The sequence below is a fragment of the Pteropus alecto genome, unplaced genomic scaffold, assembly GCF_000325575.1.
Source record: "Pteropus alecto unplaced genomic scaffold, ASM32557v1 scaffold98, whole genome shotgun sequence".
NCBI lineage: Eukaryota > Metazoa > Chordata > Mammalia > Chiroptera > Pteropodidae > Pteropus > Pteropus alecto.
The window spans coordinates 4201402-4226318 of record NW_006443570.1 but is presented as its reverse complement, the minus strand read 5'-3'; the positions used below and the strand labels follow the sequence as shown (position 1 = coordinate 4226318).

Below are 24917 nucleotides of genomic sequence, written 5' to 3'. Positions count from 1 at the left end.
GATTGAGAGAGCAAAAGCGAGAGAGAGAGAGAGAGAGAGAGAGAGAGAGCGCGAGAGAGAGCGCTTTAGCTGGGAAAGGAACTTTGACTAGGAACTTAAAACTAGGAGAGACAGAACCTTGCTGGACTATGTTTGGGGTGTTGGTTTGCATTTTGTAAATTGTCTCTTGTAACTTAGGAACTCTGTCTTAGGCAAGAAATAACGCCCTGGTCGGTATCCTCTCTTTTGTCCCTGGGTGGCATAATAAATGCAGGGGTTAGAGGCCTCAGGAACGAAAGGAAGTGAGCAGAAAGGTGAGCTGAGCTGCTCCTGGACTGAAAATATTTGGGGCTCAGGGGAGATGTGCACCTATTACTCATAAGGGCAGGTAACCAATTGTGGGCTCTCTATAAACACCGATGACAAAGATCTAGTCACCTGGGACTTTACAAGCTTCTTTCTGCAATGTGAAAATTAGGGATTCAACAGTGGAAAAGAGGAGGAAAACAATGGAAAGGGAAGGTTGGGGTTCACTCAAGGATTTTAGCCCCGCAGGTGGGAACTTCAAGATCTCCCCTTTCCTTCACTCCTAGACCCCAAACTTTGCAGAGTTGAGCTCTGCCTAAGGCTCCACAGCCCATTGGGCTCACCTTGTACAATTTCAGCAGCCACCCCTAGTCCTCCTCATCTTTGACCTCTCCTCCCTCCAGGTCCCCAGCTCTCTCCATCCAACTCTCCTACTTCCACCTGCCTGGGCAGACTGGGGTAGCCCCAGCGCCCGCCTGTGGTGGGTCTCCCTGGGAAGCGGCCAGGGAGGGGGTCTGGTTGGAAAACGGAGTGGGGAAGTTTCCCAGTGTGAGTTGAGCGCTGACGGATTTGTGATCAGCCATAAAACCGGCGCATTCGGATTCGTAAATCAATCTGGCCTTTCTCACAGTATAAACGTTCGCTTTATCGGCAGCAAGAAAGTGCTCGGCTCGCGCTTGGCGCTTGTTTATTTGAACATAGACATTCCCAGGATCTGAAAAGAGTGTGGGCATTTTAACAGAACCTGCCCGGCGTGCCTTCGTGTCATTTTGCTGTTCTTTCTCTTGTCTTTAAAAATAATTTCTTGGTTTTAGAGATTGCTGCCTCCCCATGCTCCAGCGTATCATGTCTTTTCTCTCTCACTCATGTTTTTCTTTTCGACTTTAGTGGAGAGTTTTCTTTGGGAGACCATTTTAATGGATTTGTGGTCAGGACCTCGCAGGGAGTTGCAGAGAGTTGCTGGAGCCAGGCGCGGGGCCCATGTTGAGAGCAGGCTGAATTCAACATCAGGCTGTGTTTTGTATCTAGACAATCAAAGCTGACCACCCCCCTACAGAGTCTGGGCCCTGCCGGAGCCCCACCTATGTGTCAGGAGCAGGGTTCTGAGGAGGCCAGGCCTGCCCAGTGCCTTCGGCAGGGGCTGCGATGCCGCCACAGCTGGACCTTACCGAGGCTGACACAAGGGTGGCTGTTTCTTGGGAATTGTTAAAGCCTCTGGGTCCTCAGCCTCTTACCCATTGAGCTGATTTTGGTTCAGACCCCGCCAAACAAACCAACAGAGCAGCCCTAAGACCCAAGCTCCCCTACCTTAAACCGCATTTGTTGTTCCCATGTCCTGTCTGCCCCCGCGGCTGTGACTGAGCTGCCCCGAGCTGCTGAAGATAAGGCTGGGAATGTTCTGCGCGGGGCTTTTTCGGGAATGTCTTTTCTGCTCCCCTTTGCACCCCTACCCCACTCCATGGCCAAGAACTCCGATTCTGATTTTAACTGGGCTGCTCTTTCTGGGGCTGAGCTGTATGTGAAGGTTTGGGGGACGTTTTATTTTGTTTATATCTGAGATGAAGGCATCTGTGTATGTTTCTCCCTCTAGGCCTAGGGAATGGATTTCTCCTATCATCCCTGTGTTCAACCCTTTAATTTCCATCCCCCCCCCCCATCCTTTTTTCCATTGATCAGGCTCCATTGTCTGTCAATTGGAAGCTCAGGGTACTAACACCTGGGAAATAGGGACCAGGGGCTGCCAGGCCGACTTCAAAGCCTCTTTCTTCCTTTTACCCTCCCCTCCCCTCCAGTTCAAATCTCCAGCTGTCTTTGCTGGAGTTGGGGGTGGGAGGACTGAAACAGGGTGTAACATAGGTAGGGAGAGGCCGAGTGTCCACTTCTTTTGTGTAGAAACCTTAGTCTGGGTCTTTGTCTCTGGAGCGTATTCTCAGTGAGTCAGTAGAATCTGGTTTCCTATAATAGTAACACCAAAAAACGAGAAAAGTCCCCCTTGCGGTTACTCTCAACTCTAGAAGTCCCAGAGTCGCTTCTTCGCCCTGTCCCTTTTCTGCCCCTTTAAAAGGTATCACAAAAGATCAAAAAGAGAATGAAAGCCAGAAACCCCATTCTTTATACATACAACATGGACTTATGAAGTGTTTTTTTTAAAAACTGGTCCCTTTAGAAATTTTGTTGATTATTATTACAAAAAAGGGGAGTGGATCCCACTAAAATCAGTATCCTAGGAGTGAGGGAGAGAATGGAGTTGGGGGGAAATCTTAATCTTAAAGGATGCAGAGAGAACTGGAAGCTGAGAAATCCAAGGGCTTGGAGAAGGGCTTGCGCCCACCCCACCCCCACCCCCAGACGCCCCTGCAGACTATTTCTGCACCTTCACGAACTAAGCAGAAGCAGGAGGAGAAGGGAGAGAGGAGAGGTGGGCTGTGGGTAAGTGCGTGTGGTGGGGTGTTTAGGGAGCTGTAGATATAGTAGGTATAGATATGAATCTGAGAGAAAGAAGGACAACTCACTACTATTTCATTGGTGGGTTGGGGGGGGACTATTTTGCAAGAAAATTTCTCCTCCTGAAGGGGAAGGTCATAGTGGTACTTTGAGCCTGAAATCGAAAGACCCCCTTCCCCCTCCTGGTCACGTGATTCATTAAATAATTAATGCCGAGGTTGCAGAATAGATATGTATTCGTCAGGAAAATCGCAGGCTCGGTCTCCCTGTTTCTGACGTGCAATTCAACTGTCCTTTGAAAAACAAGCCTGTACCCCGAGAAAAAAAAGAGAGAGGGGGAGAGAGAGGGAGAGAGAGAGAAAAAGAGAGGGAGGCAGCAATAAAACAGCCCCGCAGCCGGAGCCACACCGCGGGCTGGGGTATTGTAAGTAGAAGGGATTTCTCACTACCTACCGCGTCTTATATGTCCATGTAAATTTATTGTTTGTTATTAATGTTATTGTCGTAAACTGTGACAAATAGCCATCTTCATTTCCTGCCATTTCTCTTCACACGGTGCTCTGTGTGTTTATACCCATTGAGGCATTGCATAGAGATTTTAGGAATATTCCTCTTCTCTCTCTCTCTCTCTCTCCCTCTCCCTCTCCTTCAACCTTTTTCTTGATTTATAGCAATATGGGTGTCAGCTTCTCGACCAGCATGCCAGCCATTGTGTGTGTGTGTGTGTGCGTGCGCGTGTGTGCGCACGTCTGCGTGTGTTTGTGAGTGAGTTGTGTTGTTTATGGCCATGTCTTCGATAAATCATTTCTCATGGAAAATGATGTGGAAGCTAGGCTATTTTCTGCAGCCGGGAGAGAGTGGCTCTCGGAGGCACTTCCTCCCTCTCTGCTCTGCTCCCAGGAGTTGGTTATTTCAGACGATTTACAGTAATATATCAGCAGTTAATATGAAAGCTCTATAGCTGGAGGTCTTAAATTATGGCATCCGTGATTATCAATTAAGGTGAGATTTGTATAAATTTGGTAAACCAGAAATGCCTCATTCGCATATAAACCCAGTCAAAGACCACGACCTAATATAAAAATTATATTTGCGAGCCTGATAGAGCCAACATTCCTGCAGCAGCAGACAGAGCTTCATTTTTCAGCGGTTCCCCTCCAGGAGTTTGGCTGCTCTGACTCCAGCCTGCGGGGAAAGAGCCCAACTCTGAAGGCAGAAGGAGTCTGAGGGCAAGAGAGGTAGAGGCAGAGGAAGAAATTACAGGAGGTGAAGGCAGAGATTTTTATAATCGAATCGAAGTCCTGTGCAATTGGAAGGGGGCCGGAAAGATTCAGCTGTAGTGTTAAAGCTTAACCTATAGGACTGCTGTGTACGGCAGGGTATTTAGGATAGAGAAGGAGCTGCTCAAATTGGGGGAGACAATGAAGGCAGAGGGCGAAGGCCAGGGAGAGAAGCTGGAAGCCTTGGCTCCCCACCCTCCTGGCTAACAAAACACGGAAATGAATTCACACCCCAGTAGCCTTCCTTCGACCTCCTGAAACAAAGAAAGTTTCCTCAGCAGTGGGGGACTATGTATGTTTGGGGCGAAAGCTGGGAGAAGTTCTCTAAGTTTTTCTAGAAAAGAAATGTTTCAGGAATCAGGTGGTCCCAGAAAGTTGGAGTGTTCCAGGACATGGAGTATTGTGCCTCTCCCTAAGCCCCCATCCAAAGACGAAGAAAACAAGGTGCAGATGGGGAGGGGGAGAGCTGGCAACTTTCTCCTAGGGTTTCCTGTGGCAGTCTCAGTCCATCCCCATCAGGAAAAAGTCTGCTGGTCTAAAGCAAAGCCAGAGGTGGCTTTTGGGGACATGTTACAATGCAACCCCAAAGTTGTGGTGGATGAGGGGCAGAGGGGCAGAGGGCCAGAGCCTTTGCTAAATCCTATCTGAACTGCTGGCTTTTTCTTCCCTGGCTGGAGCTGGGCCAAATGACTTTATAGTCACTATTATCTGTGATATTTAACTCTGCCTGCTAGTGTAAACCTTTGAGTAAGAAGATTAGAGTGACGCTGTGCTCAGGTGTTAATTACTCATGGCATGGAGTGGCAGCTTAGGCCCCAGTGGTGGAACATCCAGGAGCTGGCTCCCATGCTCTGCTCTAAGTGGGCGCTGAGCTGGGTGGGTGGTGGGTGAAGCCTTCCAATTTAGGAGTCTGGGTTGAAAAGGATTTAGGGAGAAAGAGAGAGAAGGATAAGACCTTAGGCTGGGATGGGTGGGGGCATTACCTGGACTGGAAGAAAGGAACTGGGTGGAGTCTGGATTCACAGGCAGCTTTGACAGGGCTAGAGATCACGGGGAGGGGTGAAAGGCTGGGTGAGACGGCAAAGAGACTTGAGGGATGGGGGCTCCAAGCCCTTCAGGCCCTCCGTCCTTCAGTATTAGAGAATCTCTCCTCACCCCTCACCTCACACACGGTGTGGGAGGTGAGTATTTCCTTCTCCTTTACCTGAGAAGTGGGGGTGTAAATGTAGAGAGGGTGATTTCACCCCCAATCCAGAGCTCCAGAATTTAGGCCAGTCTTGGAATCCCTGAGGGAGTGTGGAAGGGTTACTTCTCCCTTGGAGAGGAGGAGGAACATGAAGAAGGAAGAGGTAGATTGGAGTTTATTAGCTTTTGAATTCAGCTTGTTTTGGAGGATAGAGAACAAAAGGTGAAGGCTGAAGGATCTGCTCTTTGGGACAGGCCATAGCTAATGGGGAGAGCTGGGAGTCAGTCCCACAGCCCCTTGCCCCTGTGTTCCCAGCTCCTCCCCCTTCTCCCCTCCTACTGCTGCCTTCTCCTGTGCCTGTGCCGGGGAGGTCTGATCCCCTCTTTTCCTCTCTGTTCTCTCAGCCCCCTTCAGGTCTTTGTCTCTTCTGGCCCTGGGGCTACCCCCTCCCCTTTCCTTTCCCCAACTCACACACAGACTCTTCCCCAGGAGACAAAAGCAAGGAGACTGTCCCTTTCCACCATTATCTTTCAGTCACTGGCCCCTCACTAAATCTTCCTATGTGAGGCCTGATGCCCTCCATCCAGACATATAGGCCTACCTCCCAAATCAGCAAGTTTGAAAAGACTTTTTAAAAAAACAGAGATATTTTGTTCATTTAACCATGAAGCACTCTGCCTCTTACCAGTTCTGCACACACACCCCCCATTTGCTTTTGTGCTATTCGGAGGATGGGGTAGAAAGCATTTCATGGAAGGGGCTTTAGGAAAACTGCTGACTCTGTCTTCTCCCCAGACTCTGCTGGTGTCCACTTTCTCTATATAATTATAGTGTTTTCCCTGTTCCTTTGAGAAGCTGGGCTGCCACTACTTTAATGACCAGAGGAGTTGGGCAGAAAGATGAGGAGAGAGGGGATGAAGGAAAAAGAGAGGGCCCCAGAGAGAGAAGCAGCAGCAGGATCCCTTCCTGAGGTGGCAAGTCAAGGCAGAACCCAAGGAGAGGATGACAGGAAGAGTGGAGACAAAAACCAGAGAGGCAGGGAGGCTGTCCTGGAAGAACGAACCCCACAACTTGGATGCATGTACACTCACACACACACGCACACACACACACACACACACGAGTTAAGTGAAAGGAAAGTGGAAAGGAAACCACCACACACACACACACACACACACACACGAGTTAAGTGAGAAGGAAAGTGGAAAGGAAACCACTCACTTTGCCTCCTTCTCTGTAGAAGAGAATATCTCCATGAGAGAAAGGTGAGTCTTCCCCGCAGAGGGCCCTGAGGCCAAGGGCTCCACATTGTCCCAAGGAGCAGGACAGCCTAATAAGGGAACCCAGAAATGATTTCTGGAGACACTCCCAAGTCCTTGGAAAGATTCAATTCAAAGTCACTTAAGACACAGGGAGAGGTAGTACAGAGAAGACAAAGGGGCTGAGAGAAAGGGACAGACAGCAGAGATGGTTAGAGAGAGAGGGAGAGAGAGGGAGAGAGAGGGAGAGAGCAAGAGAGACAGAAACAGAAAGAGTCCAAGCCCTTGAGTGGGGGGCGGTGGGGGGGGCAGGCATAGAGGGGAGAGGGCTTCAGGGTCTGGAAGCTCCTCCAGAGTCCGTGCTTTCTTTACAAGCAGCTGCCTAAATCTGGGGCCATCCCAGAAGGACTGCCTCTAGAGTAGACCCTGGGGGTGCTAAATCAGGTGGGGGGGAGCTGGGGCAGGAACCGAAGTGTCAGGGAATGGTTAAGAGTCTCCCGCACTTGAATCTCCTCTCCCACCACCAGCAGTAAGTAGTAACTTAATGGTTGAACTGTCCCAAAATAGAATTCCACCGTGGGTGTGGGCGGGTGGGTTGAGGTCAGTTTCTCACACCTGGACCCTGGCACCTTTCTTTGGCCTCTCTTCCCCCTAGTGGGTTTGGTCTCTTTCTTCCTTCTTTAAGGACTGGGAGTTGATCTTCTAGCCCCCTAAGAACTTTCCCTTTCACCTCCAATCTACATCCCTTCCCTTGAATCCCCAGTCTGAACAAACGGATGCTACCCTCACTAATCATCTCCCTCCCCCATCTTTCAGGAAAGAAAAGGAAAAAGGAAAAAGGGAAAGAAAGTTCCTACAAGCCTAAGCAGCTTAAAAAAAAAAAAAAAAAAAAACTCCGGGAAAATTGAAAAATGCAAACCTCTCTGGCCTCTCCAGTCTCTGCCTTACCCCCTCGCCACTGCTCTGCTCCCTTCGCTGCGCACCCCCAACCCCCATCCTCCCGTCCTGTCCTGCCCAGAACTCTCTCCTTTCCCCTCCCTTCTCCGCCGGGCCGGACATATGGAACCCATTTTGCTGGTGACATTGAAGAGCCGCCCGTGCGCCCGCCTTCCGCCATGGCGCCCCGGCGCTCCCGCGCCTCGCTGTGCCCCGCGTCAGTCGCGGCTTCCCTCGCCTGGCAACTTGGCCATCTCTCAGAGCCCCGACTCCAGCTCGGTGCCTGGCTGGCCCAGCGGATGGAGAACCCCGGCTTCTCCGGAGAGGGGCGCCCCGAGTGAAGCCCCCGCGCGCCCGAAAGCCCCGCGGCCTCGAAGGCCGAACAAAGCCGGGGGCGGGGGCAGGGTGCGGGCAGCTCTTCCCGGCCTCTCCCCGCGCTGGCCCGTCGCCCTGGGCTGCCTGGGTCTGAATAACCACCGGGATGCGGCCGGCCGAGCCTCAGCTAGGGCTGAGGGACCTGGGCCTGGCCGTTGACTCCCGCGCGCGCCCGCTGCGGCTTGCGCCCTAGCGGGAGACGCACAGGTAAGTGTGGGTGCTCATCCAGGAACCCTCGAGGACAGGCTTGGGGTGGAGAGCGGGGTGACTGAGACCTCTGCCATCAGACCTGTCTTTTGGGTCAGCAAAAAGGCTGGATCCGATTCATGGAAGATAATGATGAGGGCAACTTAAGAGGCGGGTTCGGACTGCGGGCAGTGGAGGGATCCTGGTATGCAGGACAGTGTGGAGGAATGTGGAGCTGTGCGTGTGGTGTGTGGACAGGAACGGTTAGGGGATGGGGGAGCTCTCCCCCTCAGGAAGGGTGTTGGAGTCCATGGAGGATTTTCCAGGGGAGTTAGGAGCTGTGGGTTGTGAGGGGCATCTGCTGGGGTGGGGGAGCGCAGGGCCCGGTCCTGCTCCCACAGTCCAGCTGCCACCATGGCCGAGTTTTTTTTTTTTTTTTTTTAGCACCTGGCGGGTTATTTGAAGCTAGATGTACCAGGGGCTGCGCTGAGGCCGGGTGTTAAACTGAGAAGGTAGGAGAGGGGGTGATTTATGGCTTCAGAGAAGCTGTGTTTACTCCTTGCCTGCTCTGGAAACCAAAAACCAAACAGAGTAGAGGTGGGAGAAGCTCCTTTCTTTGGACTGAGAGGCAATGCCAGGTTGATTTGCTGCGATTTATTTTCCCAGATGTGGGGAGATGGTGGGAACTGTCTCTTTGCAGGCACAGGCTGTGGTGGGTCTGTGTGAGGTATAAGAAGAGTGTGCAACTAAGCACATGTGTAGGTGTGTTTGTGTACGGCGTGAGTGCTTGGGTTGAAGTTTGTCCGGTGCAGCATGGCTTTGTGAGTGGGCACATGGGACCCTGGAGGGAGACTAGGTGTTCTCTGGTCCTGGTACTCTGGGATGGGGTAGTTCTGGCTACACTTCACTGCCCCGTGCCCTTGAAACAGGGTACTGCTCTGTCTCGTCGCCTGTATTTTCTTTCCTCCCACGGCCACATGCAGCAGAGTCCACTTGGCTTGGCCCGGGCCCCTCTGTTCCATCTACCCACGCCACCTGATCTTCACTTTGAACCTTTAACTTTACCATGGGAAAGTAAAGAATTAGTGAGCATAGCTGTGTGGGAAGGGGAGAGAGAGGAGAAAAAGGCCTGGGATAGTAGGAGAGATTGGTGGTTTGAGGCTGGGCCTGGCAGGCTTGGGTTCCACCATTACCGCTCAAATTCCCCTGAAGTCCTCGCTTGGGGGAGGGGGCAAGGGAGCACAAAGAGGAACAGAGCAAGGGAGCCATGCAGGATGATGGGGTGGGGAGAAAAATATTTTGACCCCCAGATAGTTATTTCCGCAGGCCAACTGGTGACTCTTGCCTTTCTGTCCAGACGCCTGGCTTTGCCTGGAAATTGTTTTGCATTAAATTTTCTCAGCCGCAGAATTATCTTTCCTCGCCTCCAGCTAAACTTGCATTTTTCCACCAGACACTTGGGCCCCACACCAATGAAATCTGAGAGGAAGCGGCTGGGCCCTAAGTGGCCATAATTTAATTGATTTTATCATAAATCATCAACTTGATGAAGAACCCGAGGTTTCAGTGAAGTAAATTGATATTAATGGGAGTTTCTTGAAATGCAAACTCGCTGTATTGTTGGGGCATCTTGAGCTGGGGAGGTGGATTACGTGTGTCCTAAGAGCAGGGAGCCTGGACCTGGAGCCTGGCACAGCTTTAGGGGCTAGGGAAAGCAAGCTGTGAGGGGCAGCTGCAAGCAGACTGACTTCTGGTTGGGGGGAGGCAGGCACAGAAGGAAACTTTGTGGGGAGGGAGCAGTCTGACTCCCTGAACCCTGCTGGCCGTCTTGGGAATGCTGGTCTCCAACTGGGGGGAGGCAGTCAGGAAGCTGGTGGTGTGTGGGCAGAGCTGGGGGTCGGGTAAGAAGGCCAGGCTGGTACAATGGATGCATTGACTCCTGGTTAAAAATTGTCAGGTTGAAGCCTTCGTCCTTTAATTATACAAATTAATTATTTACTGCTCCGGTTCCTGTATACAAAAACAGCACTTTGACTTGGTGATGAAGGTAGAGAACAACCCCCACCCACCCACACCCCACACACAGAAGAGCAGTAAAAGCCAGTGTATGAGCCTCTGTGGAGCAAAAAGGACCAGGAATAGGGCTAGTAATGGGGGTATAAGCATTTAAATCACAAAAGGAAATATCCTGCGTGTGGCTGTGTTGGTGCCAGTTATTGTCTGAACTCAGTTTATTATTACTGCTTAGTGTCACTCCCTTTTACATCAGCATATAGAGAGCCACGGACTCTCAGTCCAAAAGGGACCTCAAATCATTTAGCCCAACCCCTCACCTCCACACACATACTCTGGCTTTACAGAAGTGGACACTGAGGACCAAGCAGTTCTCTGCTCACATGGCAAGTCTGGACCTCCTAGAATCCAAGCCTCCTTCTTGACTCCAAAGCCTATCCAAAGGATGACTTTAAACAAATCACTCTCCCACTCTGGGCCTCAGTTTCTCTTTCTGTAACAGTGGCAGGGGTCAACAGGATAATCCCTGAGTTCTCTGAGTTCTGACCTTTAGTAACTTTCTAGTGCTTGGATGCAGCTCTCTTGCATGTCCTGGGGTTCTGTGGGCATTGGGTACAGAAGTTACTGCATGCTTATCTGCAATATACATGGAGTTTGTCCTTGCCCAGAGCAGTGGATGGTGATAGACTGGCTCTAGGAAATCCACTGGAATCTGGCATTCCTCCCCCGAAGGTTGGAGGAGAAGCTCAGGTGTCCAAGAGCAATGGAGATAGAAGGCACTAGAGAAGGGCTTGCTAGCTAGACTGGGCCGTGATTGGCATTTGGAGGGAGGCTAAGGAAGGAGGGCTCGGTGGCACAGTGCAAGGCACCCTCCCTGCCAGGCGCTGGGGCCTAGTTTGGAGTTGTTTAGAATGTAGTTCTTGAAGTTCCTTCTACTCCAGCCAGGGACTGAATGGTGGTTTCAGAATTTGATTCCGTGATGGCAGGCCACAGGCTCCCCACCCAGCTTCACCCTGGCCCCTGGGCCTTAGGATCTTCTCTTCCTGGGAGAGAGCACACACACAGTGTGCCATGGCACTCTATCTACCACGTTTCTTCCCAGGGCAGCCAGGACAGGAGACCTGCAAGGTAGTTGATAACTCCCCCCACCACCCCAATTCTAGTTCTTATTTTCCATCTCTTCTCCCAAATAGAAAATAAAATTCAAAGGGGTGGATGTTTCTCAGAAGTTGCTGGGTTGTAAGAAGGGAGATTACTTGTAGGATCAGGGCTATGAAGAGGCCAGCAGAGGAGAGGCGGTTTCCAGACTGCCTTAGGAGGTGTGGTCAGGGAGTTGTGCAGGAAGAAGTAGGAAGAGATGGCAAATAACTTTATCTTTGGGATTCTGGAAATCAGAGTCCCTGGTCAGATAACTTCACTTCCTAAAGCCTTATCCCAAACCCTATTTTGAGAGAGAGAAAGGGGGAGGGGGAAGGAGAGAGAGAGAGAGAGAGAGAGAGAGAGAGAGAGAGAGAGAGAGGTGTGAGAGAGAGAGAGAGAGAGAGAGAGAGGGGTCTGACAGGTCCAGTCTCGCCCTATCCTATTCTCACTTTGGAGTTTTATATTTGGAGGCAATTCAGAAGGCCTTCTGCTGATTGGTCATTAATCCGGTGAGTTATTGTCTGCTAAACAGAGGTCACTGGGAGAGAAACATCCAATCTGTCAGGAGAGACCTGTGCAGTTACTCCCAGCGGCTGGGCCCCTGTTCCTCTCTTGCCTGCTTCTCCCTCCCTTCCCCAGCACCCCTCACCCAGCTGTCCTAGATTTGCCCCTTTTCCTCTAGCCTTCTCCACTCTGCCCACCTTTGTCTTGACATCCACCGGGATGGGGTTTGTCAGGCTGGGACTGAGCTTCTAGATGAGAGGGGACCCTTGATTTGGAAAGGCCGGCCTGCAGGTAACTCTCGGCTTGGCTCTCGGCACCACCAGCCGCTGGTCAGCGAGTTCAGGCGGCCTCCACGGTCACTGAGTATCCTTTGCAAAGCCTCAAGGCTGTCTATTTTTCTTCGCCTCCCTCTCGCCCTGCGGCCTGGAGTCGGGGAGAGTATACCTTGGATTTTTCTTCTCCAGCCTTAGTGGCCTTTTTGTTCTTTCGATCTCTGCTTCTGCTGATCCGGGTCTACATCAGCCTCCGCGAGGCTCCGAATCATCTTCTCGCCGCTGCCCCTTTGTTCCCTCCTGCTCCTGCATCTTAGAGGATGGGGGTTGGGGAACTAAATACCAAGAGCTGTCTTCGGTAGCAATTCTCATTTTACGACCCCCAGCTTTGAAATCTTTATTAATATTTAAGAAGAGATGGAGAGTCGGGTGCATGTGTGAACTTTACATGACCGCCGCTGCCACAAAGTTAGGCAGTAAAACTGGAACAGAGTGTGGGACCGGGAACCCAGAGAGGACCAGAAAGAAACAGATCATTAGATGCCCCGCCCAGCTCAAGTTCCAGCTTCTCCAAGAGCCAGGCAGGCTTTGGATTTGGGGCTGGCAAAGCGGGGGGCAGCTTGGTTGCCCCAAGGCTTATATCAGAAATCAGAAGGAGTCAGCCAATTTGACTACTGTTTTAAAGTAGTCAGCCAATTTGTGCTTATTGAGAATTGTCGTTTGCTCTTTGATGGATTTTTTTTTGCGGGGGTGGGGGAGGGGAGGAAGGACAGAAATGATCCCCCAAAGTCCTAGAAGGCTGTGTGGCCAGTGATCTCTCAAGGGAATTTAAAGTGCTCCTTGTCCCCTGGTACTGGGTAGGGATCAGGATGGGAGGAGCGGAGTGCCAGTACCGGATGGAGTGCTTCGGCTTTTCAGAAACTGAATCAGAGAGAAAAGAATGTCTATGAAGGGGAACATTTTCTCTAATTTTTACCTTTATTATTAATTTTTGCCTTTATTAGATTACACTAGGTCACTGTGTCTTAATCTTTTTCTCCATTTTTTCCTTTTTCAATCTCTCTCTTTCTTTCTCTCTCTCTCTCTCACACACACACAGACACACAACACACAGTTACCCAAGTTTCCCTCCTTGAGTCCAGGAAGAAATTATTCTCTCTCCTCTCTCTAATCTGTTCCTAAATCATGACTTTACTACAGGGGTGAAGCCATCTCCACTCCTCTTTTTAAAGACCCCAAAGTCTTCCCTCTGACCCTTCTGCTGTCTCCCACCCCAAGTTCCGTCCCCAAGCTCCTCACTGCCCCGCCTTTGTCCCCTGAAGTTTGAAAGGTCCCTAGCCTGCATCAACACCTCAAACGAAATGGGCGCTCTCAGGCCTGCCTGTTCTACCTCCAACCCCCACGCTCCCAGCCTCAAACAGGGGCAACCAGACAGCCAGAAATCTCTGAGAAAGGAAGGAAAAGGCAAGAAATAAACCAAACTTGGATCTAATTGCCTCCCAAGCATTTCGAATGGGCTATGCTCTCTAGAATTAATTAAGAAGTTCTCACTCCATCTCCTACCGCATTTGGGAGGTGCATGTCCTCTGAAATTTTCTCCAGGTAGGCTTTCTTGCTCCCCAGTTCTTCTTTTTGCTTCCACCCCACTGCGCCCCACCTCCTTATGTAGCCAGAAGGGACCACAAGGAGTTGAGGAGCCTCCGGGAGGGGAGGGGTCCACTGCTGTCTCTGGACAACTCCTCCGCCCTCAGCTCAGCTCCAGGTGGGCTCCTCCTGCAGCCCAGGCTTTCAGGCCCACAACTGGCTGGGTGTCCTCTGGGCTATCTTTTTATTCCTTGAGGCAAAACTTTGTAGCCCCACAAGCGACCAGTTTCTTTTCTTCTCCTTCATTTTCACAATTGACCTTCTCTAGCCAGTGGTAACAACAGCTAGGAGAGCTGGAGGATCTGAGGTACATTTTTGCCTTTGTAATTTGGGGGAGTGACAGAAAAGACCCAAAGGTGCTGGTTTCCTTAAGCCTCTGGAAGCCTCTCTGGGCTGAGTCCCTGGCCCACTGGGCTCAAAGAGTCCAACTCTGTAGGTTTCTAACCAGGGCCTAGAGACCTCAAGACAGACTCCTTGCAGCTACATGCTCAGGCAGCCCTAATGGCTCTCTTTGAGAGTTCTGGCTCGAGCCTCAACACTGGGTCCGTTTGGGACATTTTCTTTTCTTGATAGTACTAACAAACAGAAAAAGTGGGTCCCACCCTCCATCCTCATTGCCCCCCCTCCTTTCCCTCAGCCATCAACTCTAGGCAGGCCATAGAATCCTTAGGACATCACAGTGGGAAACTCTGTACAGTTCCTGTTGCTGGAGGGTAGGGAGGCCATGGGTATCCTTGCCCCCCATTCAGCAGGGCCCCAGGAAATTGGCTGCTCCAGCCCACGAAGCTTGACTTAGAGGGCCTGGAAGAAGTGGGGGCTACAGGAGGCCGGGGACCGCTTCCTGTGAGAGTAGGACCCTTTCTCAGCCCAAAGCAGAGCCTGTGAGTGGGGAATGATAGAGTATGAGGGAAATTTTGCCAGACACAATCGCCCTCTCCTGAGAGGGAGACAATAGCTGGATATCATCTCTCACCTTTGTTCTCCCAGTCCCATCTCTCCTGGTACATCCAGATGGGAGAAATATTCTAACTAGGAGGTCACAGAGTAATGGCTGGCTCTGCCTACGAGAAGTTAAGAGAACAGATTTTCCAAGCTGCCTTTGTAGAAAAGAGACTTCTCTGCCTTCTGTTTTATCCGGTAAACCCCGAGTCAGCAGTTAGGCAGAGCTGCAAACTCTCCTGCTTTTGGAAATGTCCTGGTGCTCTTTTTGTCTTTTTCCTACACCAAGAATGGCTCTTTCCCACCCCCAACCGAAATCTGCAGATACCTACATTCCTGGCTCCTGTCTTCCTCCTACAGGACTCCTTGCCTTTTCCCGCCCTTCTCAAACACACCCTAAGAAAAGTTTAGCTTTTGTAGTCCTCCTCACTGTGCCAAGAATCATAAATCTTGCAGTTAAGAGAACAGATTTGTTCTGAATAATGACAGTAACAACTATCCTCTGTCTCTTCTGCCAGTGCATTTAAAATTAAGCCATTTTGCTAGTTCTTCTCATCTTCTTAGAAGTACAAATGTCCTTAACACCTCTTAGCCCATTCTGTCTATCTAGAGGTGAGAACTGTAGCAGAAACTTCTCCACGAAGTTCTTACAGCCTCTCCACTGCCAGCCGGTCTGGAGCTCAAGCTAAACACAAGGTCCTCCTTTTGTCACCCTCTCCTCAATCTCCCCTCCCCCTGCAAGATGGTCTGGATTTTTAAAATAATCACTCACCGCTTGTTGTCTGTTCTCAAAGTGTGTGTGGGGGGGGCTGTTTAAAAAAAAAAAAAAAAAGGTGAGGCTTTCCCCTCTACCGGTTTTTCCCCTCTACCGGTTGAAAAGCGGGCCTGGAAATTTGTGGGGAGAGAAGAAGAAAAGAGAGGGTGTGGGGGAGAGAAGAAGCAGAGCCGGGGAGACTGCGAAGGAGGGAGCCCGAGTGAGAGGGTGGAAGACTCAGCCACCACCAGTCCCGGGAGGAGTGAAACTACTTAAAAAAAAAAAAAAAAGTCCTAGTGTTCTGCTGCAAATGAATGCAGAGGGGCACCCAGCACCCCCACCCCCAGGGAAGACACTGCCTTTGACTAGGCCTCCCAACAGCGACTTCTCCAATTAGCATAATGGTTTACTAGTGGGCTGGGGGGAGCTGGTGAATTCCAACTGGCTTCGCCTTGCATTCGCTCCTCCTGTCTCCCCTGCCAAAATCTCTATCTGAAAATTTACCTGTTCTTTAAAAAAAAATAACAAACAAACAAACAAAAACCTCTCTACTTTCTTTCCTTTCTCACCCTTTTTTTTGGGGGGGGGGCTGTAAAAATTTCCCCCTCCCCCAATAACACCATTGCCTTCCCTCCTTATCAGGCATCTAGGCTTGCTAAAGGGGGAGAGGTGGGGGTGTGTGTGAGCTTGTGTGTGAGTGTCTGTGAGTGAGTGAGTGAGTGTGTGTGTGTGTGTGTGGTGTGGTTTTTTTTTTTCCCTGTGCAAAAGCAGAGGCCATTGTTACAGAGAGTAGGGCGTACCAGTCTTATAGGGCAACCACACTGTGGCGGCTTGGCCGCGCTGGAGCCTGAAGCTGGATTCTCTGCGAGCCCAGCCACCCGAGCACCTTTCGGTCTTCTATTTTTTTCCCGCTCCCCCACCCCTCCCTCCTGCGCACCCCCGCTCCTAAGCCGAGTGAATTGAAGCGGACGCCGCGCGGCTCCTCTGGCCGGTCTGCCCCTCGGGCTCGCCAGCCGGGGTGGCTATTGGGGTGGGGGGGGCGACGCAGCTTTAAACAGTGGTCTTTTTTTCCTTTGCCTTCAAGGAGGGGAGATTTCTCGCCTGCCGCTCGCGCTGGGGCTCGATGTGAATATATATTATGTCTGCCTGTTCTCCCCTCGTCGGTGGCTAAGGTAAGCTGGACTGAAATAGGCTATCAGTTTGTGAATGGCGGAGAGTATGTCTCAATGATTTATGGCCCATATGACTCCAATCTCGGTTCAAGAAGAGTTCACAAGCTTTAAGCTTCCTTCCACGCAGTATGACAATAAAGGATGAGGCCCTCGTGATTGAATTGTTGCCCTAATGACAGACCAGAAAGTGTTCCCTCCCTCTCCCTCTCTCCCTCTCTCCCTCTCCCTCTCTCTTTTCTCTTCCTGTTTCTCTCCTTTTCTCTTTTCTTTCAGCAGCCAGATCCAGGGCTGAATTCCTCCCCGGCTGCTAAGAAGAGCTTAACCTTTCTCTCTCTTCCTTCCCTGTTCTTTTATTTATCTTCCTTCCATTATTATGATATATATTTTTAAGTCCTGGAAGGTGGCCTATCTCCTCTCCCCGGGGTTCTCCAGCTATTGTTACTCTCCCTGGCTCTTCTGGGGGGCGGTGTGCCTGACAAGGTGGGGTTCTTGGGGTTGCTCACTCCAGTGAGATTCTAGAGGGAAGCCCAGAGCCACCGTCTCCCTCCCTCTCTCCCTCCTGAGAAACCATATGGAGCCTGGATTTTTCCAACATGGAGGCAAGGAAAATAGACATGTTTGGCTTGATAGAGCTGCTCCCCACCCCCTCTTCTCCTGGATCCCCAGATCTCAGATCCATCCCCTCGGCATCTTTCCCTTCTCACTGTCCTGTCAGCCAGGCCTCTGCGCCCTCCAGCCCAGCCTGGCAAAGTATCGGAGCAGAGTTGCTTAAGCGCCTTTTAATTCGGTTACCTCCAGTGCCCAAACTTGCTGCTGCTCGTAGTGCTCGGCCCTCAGCCCTGTGCTCTTGGAACCTGCCACTGCTAACCATTACGGTGTCCTGAATGCTTTCTTTTCGCCTCCTTGGGCCAGCATAGCTAGTCGCCCGCCACCGCGGCAGGAGCGGCAGGAGCGGCAGAGAGAAGCCGGCAGTGGCAGCCAGGGACTAAGCCTGCCCGCAAACCTTCTGGGTCCTTCCTCGCCGCCGCCTGCAGAGTCTCCATTCTTTCCTATCACGTCTCTGGCCCCTCTGCTTCCCACACTCGCCTGGCCTCAGTGCTGAGACGGTTTGCGGGTTTACTGCAGGGGGAGTGACAGAAATTTCGGCCCCAGGCGCCTAGTCAGATTATTGTTTTATCATCATCATCATCATCGTCATCATCATCATCATCATTATTGCTATAACAATCATTTAGACTAAATAAAGCCAGGTCCCAGCCAGCTAACCCCTCCAACATTTTTATTTTATTCTCCTCTCTATTAATAACAAACTAAACTGATGCCTGTTAATTAATTTCCCCTTCAGCCAGGACTTCTCCGAAGTTAATTTTGGTTAAAGCATCAGAGGCTAATGGTAGTAATAATAAAGGGATTGGGTCAGCCTGGTCAATCGAACGAACTCCAGTTCTCCTTTCTGAAAGGACCTGCTGCTTTGCAGACCCATGTGTATTTCCCAGAAACAAATTCTTCCCGGAAACCAATCGGAACTCAGGGCCACCCCGGCTTTCTTTTGAGTATGAATCTGTGCCACTAAGAAGAGGATTTATGTGTGGGAGGGACTTCCTTCACCCATACGCCTTTTCTTTTATTTTCCTATTTTTATTTTTCTTTGGAGTTGGCCAACTGGACTGAATGAAACTTATTCCAAACGCACATGTTAAAAGAGAGGGTCAGTCTGGAGGTTTTATGAAAAGTGATGGTGAGGCATTAGGGAAGACAGATGGGGGACTGGAGGAGAAATGAAGTCGTTAAGTTTCAGAAGAAATACACAAAATCCTATTACAGCTTGAACCTTTATTTTTCTGGCGCACTTTTAAGAGGCTGCATGAAAATAATGACTATGTATTTTTAAACCTCAGAGAACTTCAGTAAACAGGGTACCCTGTTTCCAACCCAGAGAATATTGTTCAGATTGCTTTGTTGACTTTCTTCTTCCTTAAGGAAAAAAATTTCTCTTTTAGAAAGTACTTTCCCATCTCTTAGTAAAAAGTTCAGCAGTTATCCAGTTTCTTTTTTTCTTCTTTTCAAGAAATCAAAGGAAACAAACTGTCAAGAAAAGGGTGGGAAAAAATTAAATCTGATGAAAAAAAATAAAGGAGGGGGTAGATATGGGCCAAATGGTCACAGCATCAACCAGCCTGGCCAGGGAAATGGAAACAATCCTACTCCACTGGGGACCCCTGGGGGACTGCCTGCTGCCAGGTCCCACTTCGCTGAGTAGACTCAGGCTAGAAGTGGTGGTACCTGAAGCAGGGGCATGGGGGAGGCTCAGTTCCGCTGGCTCTGGAGATTAAAAATCTTCAGGAAGTTTCTAGGTCAAGCCGTTGTTAGTCCTTGTCTTTGAGACATGGGAGGGGAAGGAGAGGATCCCTTAAACTAGAAGCTTCTCTGCTCAACTTCTTCATTCTGTCTCTTTTGGAGATCTTCGGTTTTTCTTCCAGGCGAGTCTGTGCTTTAGTGAGAGAGACCTAGACGGACATGGAGGGAGGCAGAGGCAAGAGGACTCTCAGCTCAGAGGAGGGTGTTGATGACGCTTTTATTTTGGAGTCTCCCAGTCTCCCCCCTCTTGAGCCACCCTATCCCAGAGTTGGGAGGGGGAGGTAGGGAGATAGAGGAGAGAGGTCAGGGGCTAGTGTGCATGCAGGAGAGAAAGCAATGACTTTGCAGTAGTACGTTTCTATACCTAACCAGTCCCTAAAGGAGTACAGTCCTTGTTTTTTAAGTGGAAATGAAAACCGGTGGGCTTTTTCTTTAAAATTAAAGTGTTGAAATAAGAGAAATCCATTTCAGGTCAGGAAGTGGCCTCAGCATCTGCTGTGAAGATGTTGGGGTGGGGGAGAAGAAAAAACCCTATTGATGTCAGTTCCCTTTTCAGTTCCTAAGATGGATTCGAGCCCCAGTCTTCTTCTCCCCCTTGTGTCTCTTCTCTCACCCCGCAGGTCAGCCGCTCCGAAAAGACCCCGGGAGGAGGGGGGCAGAACTGGGAGGGGGGTCCGGAGCCTCACGTGACCCCCAGGGGTGCCAATGTCCGGTTGTGAGGGTATCAGGCCCTTGCAAGTTGCCATCCACTGCCCGGGCTTCGCCCAGCGATGCAGAAAGCCACCTACTACGACAACGCCGCTGCTGCACTCTTCGGAGGCTACTCCTCGTACCCTGGCAGCAATGGCTTCGGCTACGACAGTGCCCCCCAACCCGCCTTCCAGGCCACCACGCACCTGGAGGGCGACTACCAGCGCTCAGCGTGCTCGCTGCAGTCCCTGGGCAACGCCGTCCCACACGCCAAGAGCAAGGAGCTCAATGGCAGCTGCATGAGGCCTGGCCTGGCCCCCGAGCCCCTGTCTGCCCCGCCCGGCTCACCCCCGCCCAGCGCCGCACCTACCAGTACAACTAGCAACAGCAGCAATGGGGGCGGGCCGGGCAAAAGCGGCCCCCCCAAGTGTGGTCCCGGCTCCAACTCCACCCTCACCAAACAGATATTCCCCTGGATGAAAGAGTCGAGGCAAACGTCCAAGCTGAAAAACAGCTCCCCCGGCGCAGGTACCAGCTCTCTGCCTTCCTCATCGTCTGCTTTTGTCCGGGCCAGGAATGTCACTGTTATTCTAGCACCCAGGCCCTAGGCGCCCAGGTGGCGGCGGCACCGGCGGTGTTCCCTTACCTCCCTCTTACCACCTGATGACCCCTGACCCCTCGAACACCCTCTCCTGCCAGCCACCCTCCACCAGAGCACCGGAGAGTTCTATAAGGCCACGCGCTCAGCCTCAGCCCTTTGCGAGGCTGCCGAACCACCAGACGCAGAGTCGTCAACGATTGATTATTATTAAGTATGATTACTGTGGGTATTAATCACAATTGCTCCGGCGGCCCGGGGTCCCGGCCTCCAGGCACGGCAGCCTCTTCGCGTCACACTTTTGCGCCTTGCCCACGGATGTGCAGATTCCCTCAAGGGTCTTCCTCAGCCACACACCCTGTCCACAGGACCTGGCAGGAAGGTGGGGGGAGTGTCTTTCCAGACCTGGAATTGGGCATGGGGGTGAAAAGATGCGCGATAAAATTCAGACCTAAATAAATGGCCATGCGGCTCTGTCTGCGTGACATGATCAAATTTTCATAAGCTGGGGCAGCGAGAGGAGAACAGGTCTCTTAATAAATGCCACTATTATAGAGTGTCCGCTAATGCGCTGGGCAGGGGGCTGGCCCACTCTCTGAGTCACTGGGTTGTCACTGCCTACTGATTCAGCATTTGTTTCAGCCCACTGATTCTCTTCTCTGAGCCCTTTGAGCCCTCCCATACATGGGAGACTCTTATTAAATTATTAAGGAAGACAATTTAGGTGATACAAACTTTAACTCTTCATGAAGAGGACAGTTTCCATTCAGAGAACTGCAAACGGCGGGGGAGGGGACAAGAGCCCCCCGGGGTCGACGGCGTCCAAGCGGGCGCGGACGGCGTACACAAGCGCACAGCTGGTGGAGCTGGAGAAGGAGTTCCACTTCAACCGCTACCTGTGCCGGCCGCGCCGCGTGGAGATGGCCAACTTGCTGAACCTCAGCGAGCGGCAGATCAAGATCTGGTTCCAGAACCGGCGCATGAAGTACAAGAAGGATCAGAAGGCCAAGGGCTTGGCCTCGTCGTCAGGGGGCCCCTCCCCCGCCGGCAGCCCCCCGCAGCCCATGCAGTCCACTGCCGGCTTCATGAACGCCTTACATTCTATGACCCCCAGCTACGAGAGCCCGTCCCCGCCCGCCTTCGGCAAAGCCCACCAGAACGCCTACGCGCTGTCCTCCAACTACCAGACCCCTCTCAAAGGCTGCGGCGCCCCGCAGAAGTACCCCCCGACCCCGGCGCCCGATTACGAGCCCCACGTCCTCCAAACCAACGGGGGCGCCTACGGAACGCCCACCATGCAGGGCAGCCCGGTGTATGTGGGCGGGGGTGGCTACGCGGATCCGCTGCCGCCCCCTGCCGGCCCCTCCCTCTACGGCCTCAACCACCTTTCCCATCACCCCTCGGGGAACCTGGACTACAACGGGGCGCCCCCTATGGCTCCCAGCCAGCACCACGGACCCTGCGACCCCCACCCAACCTACACAGACCTCTCTCATCATGCGCCTCCTCCTCAGGGTAGAATCCAAGAAGCGCCCAAATTAACACACCTGTGATGGGAAAGGGAGGGCGGAGGAGTGAGGTCATGGGGGAGGAAAGAGCCAGGAGAGGCAGCCTGGAGGTCTGAAAAAGGAGCCAGGGAGGGAGGTGGTAGTGAACCTTCCTGCGAAGAACGGGCCTGGCGCTCCTTCCCCTCCCCCTGGCCTGAGAGGTTGCTTTTTTAAGTCCTCCGGCCCTGTTTCCATCTGCCTGCCAACCCGTTGGAAAGGAATCCACAGCCGACTGGAGATGACCCCATCAACCCGAGGCCTTCAGCAATATCCAGTTGGAACTCCGCTCTCGGGTGTGGGGTAGAGGAAGAGGAGATAGGGAAACAAGGCAGAGAAGAAGCACATTTTAAAAAACAGGATGGCTAGGCCATCACCAACCAACTTACCTTCCATCTCTGTGGGTAACTTCCCCAAATCTTGATTTTTTTTTTCCTTGCAATTCTCCTTTTAAGAAATTATAAAACATATCAAAACCAAGGGCACAGAGCATGCTCCCTTCCCCCTTCTCTGAAGCCTCAAATTGCCTCCCATCTACTTGAGGTTAATTGGGCACTCCCTTTCTAGCCCCATATTTTTCTGTTCTAGGCCATTAATATCTATACCCCACCCCCATCAATTACAGTTTTCAGAGGGCTCAGGGATGGTGAGAGATCCTGAAAGTGAGAGCTGTCTATATTATAAATGTATATTTTTTTCATTTATGGAAAAGCTGGGCGGTGAGGACAAGCAAGTTGTCAGAATTGAAGGTTTGCCCATTCTGCTGCCTCCCATCTCAGCTCCAAATACATCTCCCTCTCTCCACAGAAAGCAATCGGTGACGCGTGGTTCTACACTTTTCTTTTCTTCTGTTGCTCTCTTGACTTAACGTGAAAACAGGGTATATTTTAACAAACTGTTTGTCCCAGGCAGGGGCTGCAGCCGGGCCTGTGCGCCTTGCTCAACCCCCTGACAGGACACTTTTGTTGCACTTAGAGTTTACATTTTAATGGATATAAAAACAACTGTGAGAGATGCCTGGGCCTGCAAGAGTCCAGTATCGCTCAAAAAGTGTGTGTTCTAGTGAACATTTTCATATATATTTATTGGTTATAGCCTGTTAAAATATTTTCTTTTTTTGTATTATTTATCCCCTTACATTATGTATTTATATGAGAAAAAAAAGGAAAAAAACTGTACTTTTTTAGTATTTACTTGTTATAAAGGATGTGTTTCCTGTCATGTAAAACCAGCTATTTTAGTTATTGTACTCTAGAAAAGAGCTGTAGATTTATGTTAAACTCGTACTTATGAGCAATTGTAATTAGTTCTTAAAGGCATGAACTCAGCTCCTAATTGTCACTGTATAGTCCTGAATTTGTAGAATTAGAGTTAATTGGAACTTTCTTTGTTCTTCAGTAGTTACTTTTTTCCTTACTTAAAAGGGTTGTCTGTCAAACAATTCTTGAATAAACTTTCTGTTATCAATTTTATCTTGTCCTAGTGGTCCAATTTAGATAGCAGAGCGAGGCTGCTGACTGCCAAATTTCCCCCAAGGGAGGAAGGACATTGAAGCCCCTGTCCTGGCCTTTTCGTCCATGGCTCAGGCCCCTACCTCCTTTTGCCTGTCTCAGGTTTATACAGTTTTTCTCACATGAGCCTGAACCATCCTGCGAAATTCTTTAGCTAAGATTTGAGTAACAAGTTAGGGAGAAGGAAGATTCTTAGATACTCTCTCTAGGTTTTTCAGTTTGGCTTCTTAGCTTCTCCGTTTTTCTCATTCATTAACCTTTTGTCTTCTCTCCTTTGGCCACAACTTCCCTGCCCCGCCCCTGCCCACAAACACCACCACCACCACCACCACCATCAACAACAGCAACAAAAATCTGGCCGATTACAGCTCCTTCCACGCAACCTAAACTTCACAGTTTTCTTCCGGAGCTACAAAGAAGTGGTCACGTGACCCGAAGCCCAACCACCATTGGGTCTAAAATGAAAACAAAGGAAAATGATTAATCTAAAAAAAAAAAAAAAAAAAAAATCTGAGGCCTCAACTTCTCAGGTCAAGTCTTAAAAACTAAAGTGAAATTAAATCACTAAATAAAACAGGGTGGAGGGAGAGGCGGTGGATTTGATTTCCCCTGCCAGGGAAAGGGGAAAGGAGGAGGGTGGGAGAAGCTGTTATAGCCAATCTTAAATAAAATGGTCCCCAGGCTAATGTGCCGTTGTTTGTACGATTCTTGGGAAAACTTCATTTCTTAGTCGTGCTTCCATAAAAGTTTTATCACATTGGAGCGAGGATAGAGAGGGTCTGTCAAAGATGAAATGTCACCACCGCGTCACTGGAGTCGATAAGAGCGAGGAGACAGGGCGGCTGAAATATGGAGCTAATTCATTGAAAGAGAAGCGATGGCTGCTTGCTGAAGAGTTGCATAATTCTAATTGTAAGCGATGCGCCCGCATTGCTTAATTAGGAGCATATATTTGGTGGAAGTGATGGGGGGTAGTGTGGGTGAGAATGGTTGCAGGCCCTCAGCCTTAAAGTGAGGGCTGATTTTCATTTTTATGTTGCATCCTGGCAGTCCAAGGTTAGTAATTACAGTCTTTATGCAACAATAAATAACAATAAAAAAGCAACCTGAATTCTAACCCCCCTCCCCAATACAATTTTAACTGGACTCAGCTCATCCAAGCAGCAAGCAATTTAGCATTGGGTCAGGCTATAATTTAAAGGCATAAGAGCGTGCAAAGTTTGATTGGTATCAAATAACGCTCAAGGGTTTTTCTTTCTCTTTTCCTCTTCCCTGAATAACATTTTCTGAATGATGTAACTAGATGAAGCGCCATGTTTGGCTCTTGGGGTGCAGCGGATTGATTAGCAGGAAAGAAGCAGGCCAATAGAGAGAATTTTGCTCGAGTTTGAAAAACAGTTATGGCTTGAAGCTAGAACTGCAAATAAAAATAAGGGCCTACTTGGCTTGGTGTTCCCCACCCTTCTCTCTGTGAGATTCCAGGCACTAGCTCAGCAGCCAAAGTCATGGGGAATATATCTGTGCTAAGATTCACAGCACAACAGGGCGGGGGGGCGGGAAAGAGGTGTCTGTGGGAAGGAGGGCTCTCTTGGTCTCTTTTCACACCCAACTTTTCTGCTCTTCTCTAATCTGGCAGTACAATCTGTCAGCTGGGCTAGGGAGAGCTGTATTTCCTGAAGGGACAGTCCTACTGGCTGTTGCCCAGGGAAGCGCTCGATCCTGCAGCCAGCTGGAGAGCCTGTGAAAAAAACTTCCAGGGCTTCTCAAGGGGGTGGTCGGAGGGAGAACCCACTCTCAGGCCTTACTGCACAACTTCCAGACTACTA

General features: G+C 50.6%; 1 protein-coding gene across 1 annotated transcript in view; it reads left to right on the top strand.

Moving 5' to 3' along the window:
- Positions 1–23052, top strand: part of HOXB3 (homeobox B3) — a 26431-nt gene extending 3379 nt beyond the window's left edge. The window contains exons 3-5 of the mRNA XM_025041597.1: positions 16303–16390; positions 19369–20039; positions 20791–23052. Coding sequence (XP_024897365.1) covers positions 19519–20039; positions 20791–21589 — 1320 coding nt within the window. The 5' untranslated portion in view covers positions 16303–16390; positions 19369–19518 and the 3' untranslated portion in view covers positions 21590–23052. The remainder of the gene's footprint in view (positions 1–16302; positions 16391–19368; positions 20040–20790) is intronic.
- The last annotated feature ends 1865 nt before the right edge of the window (positions 23053–24917 follow it).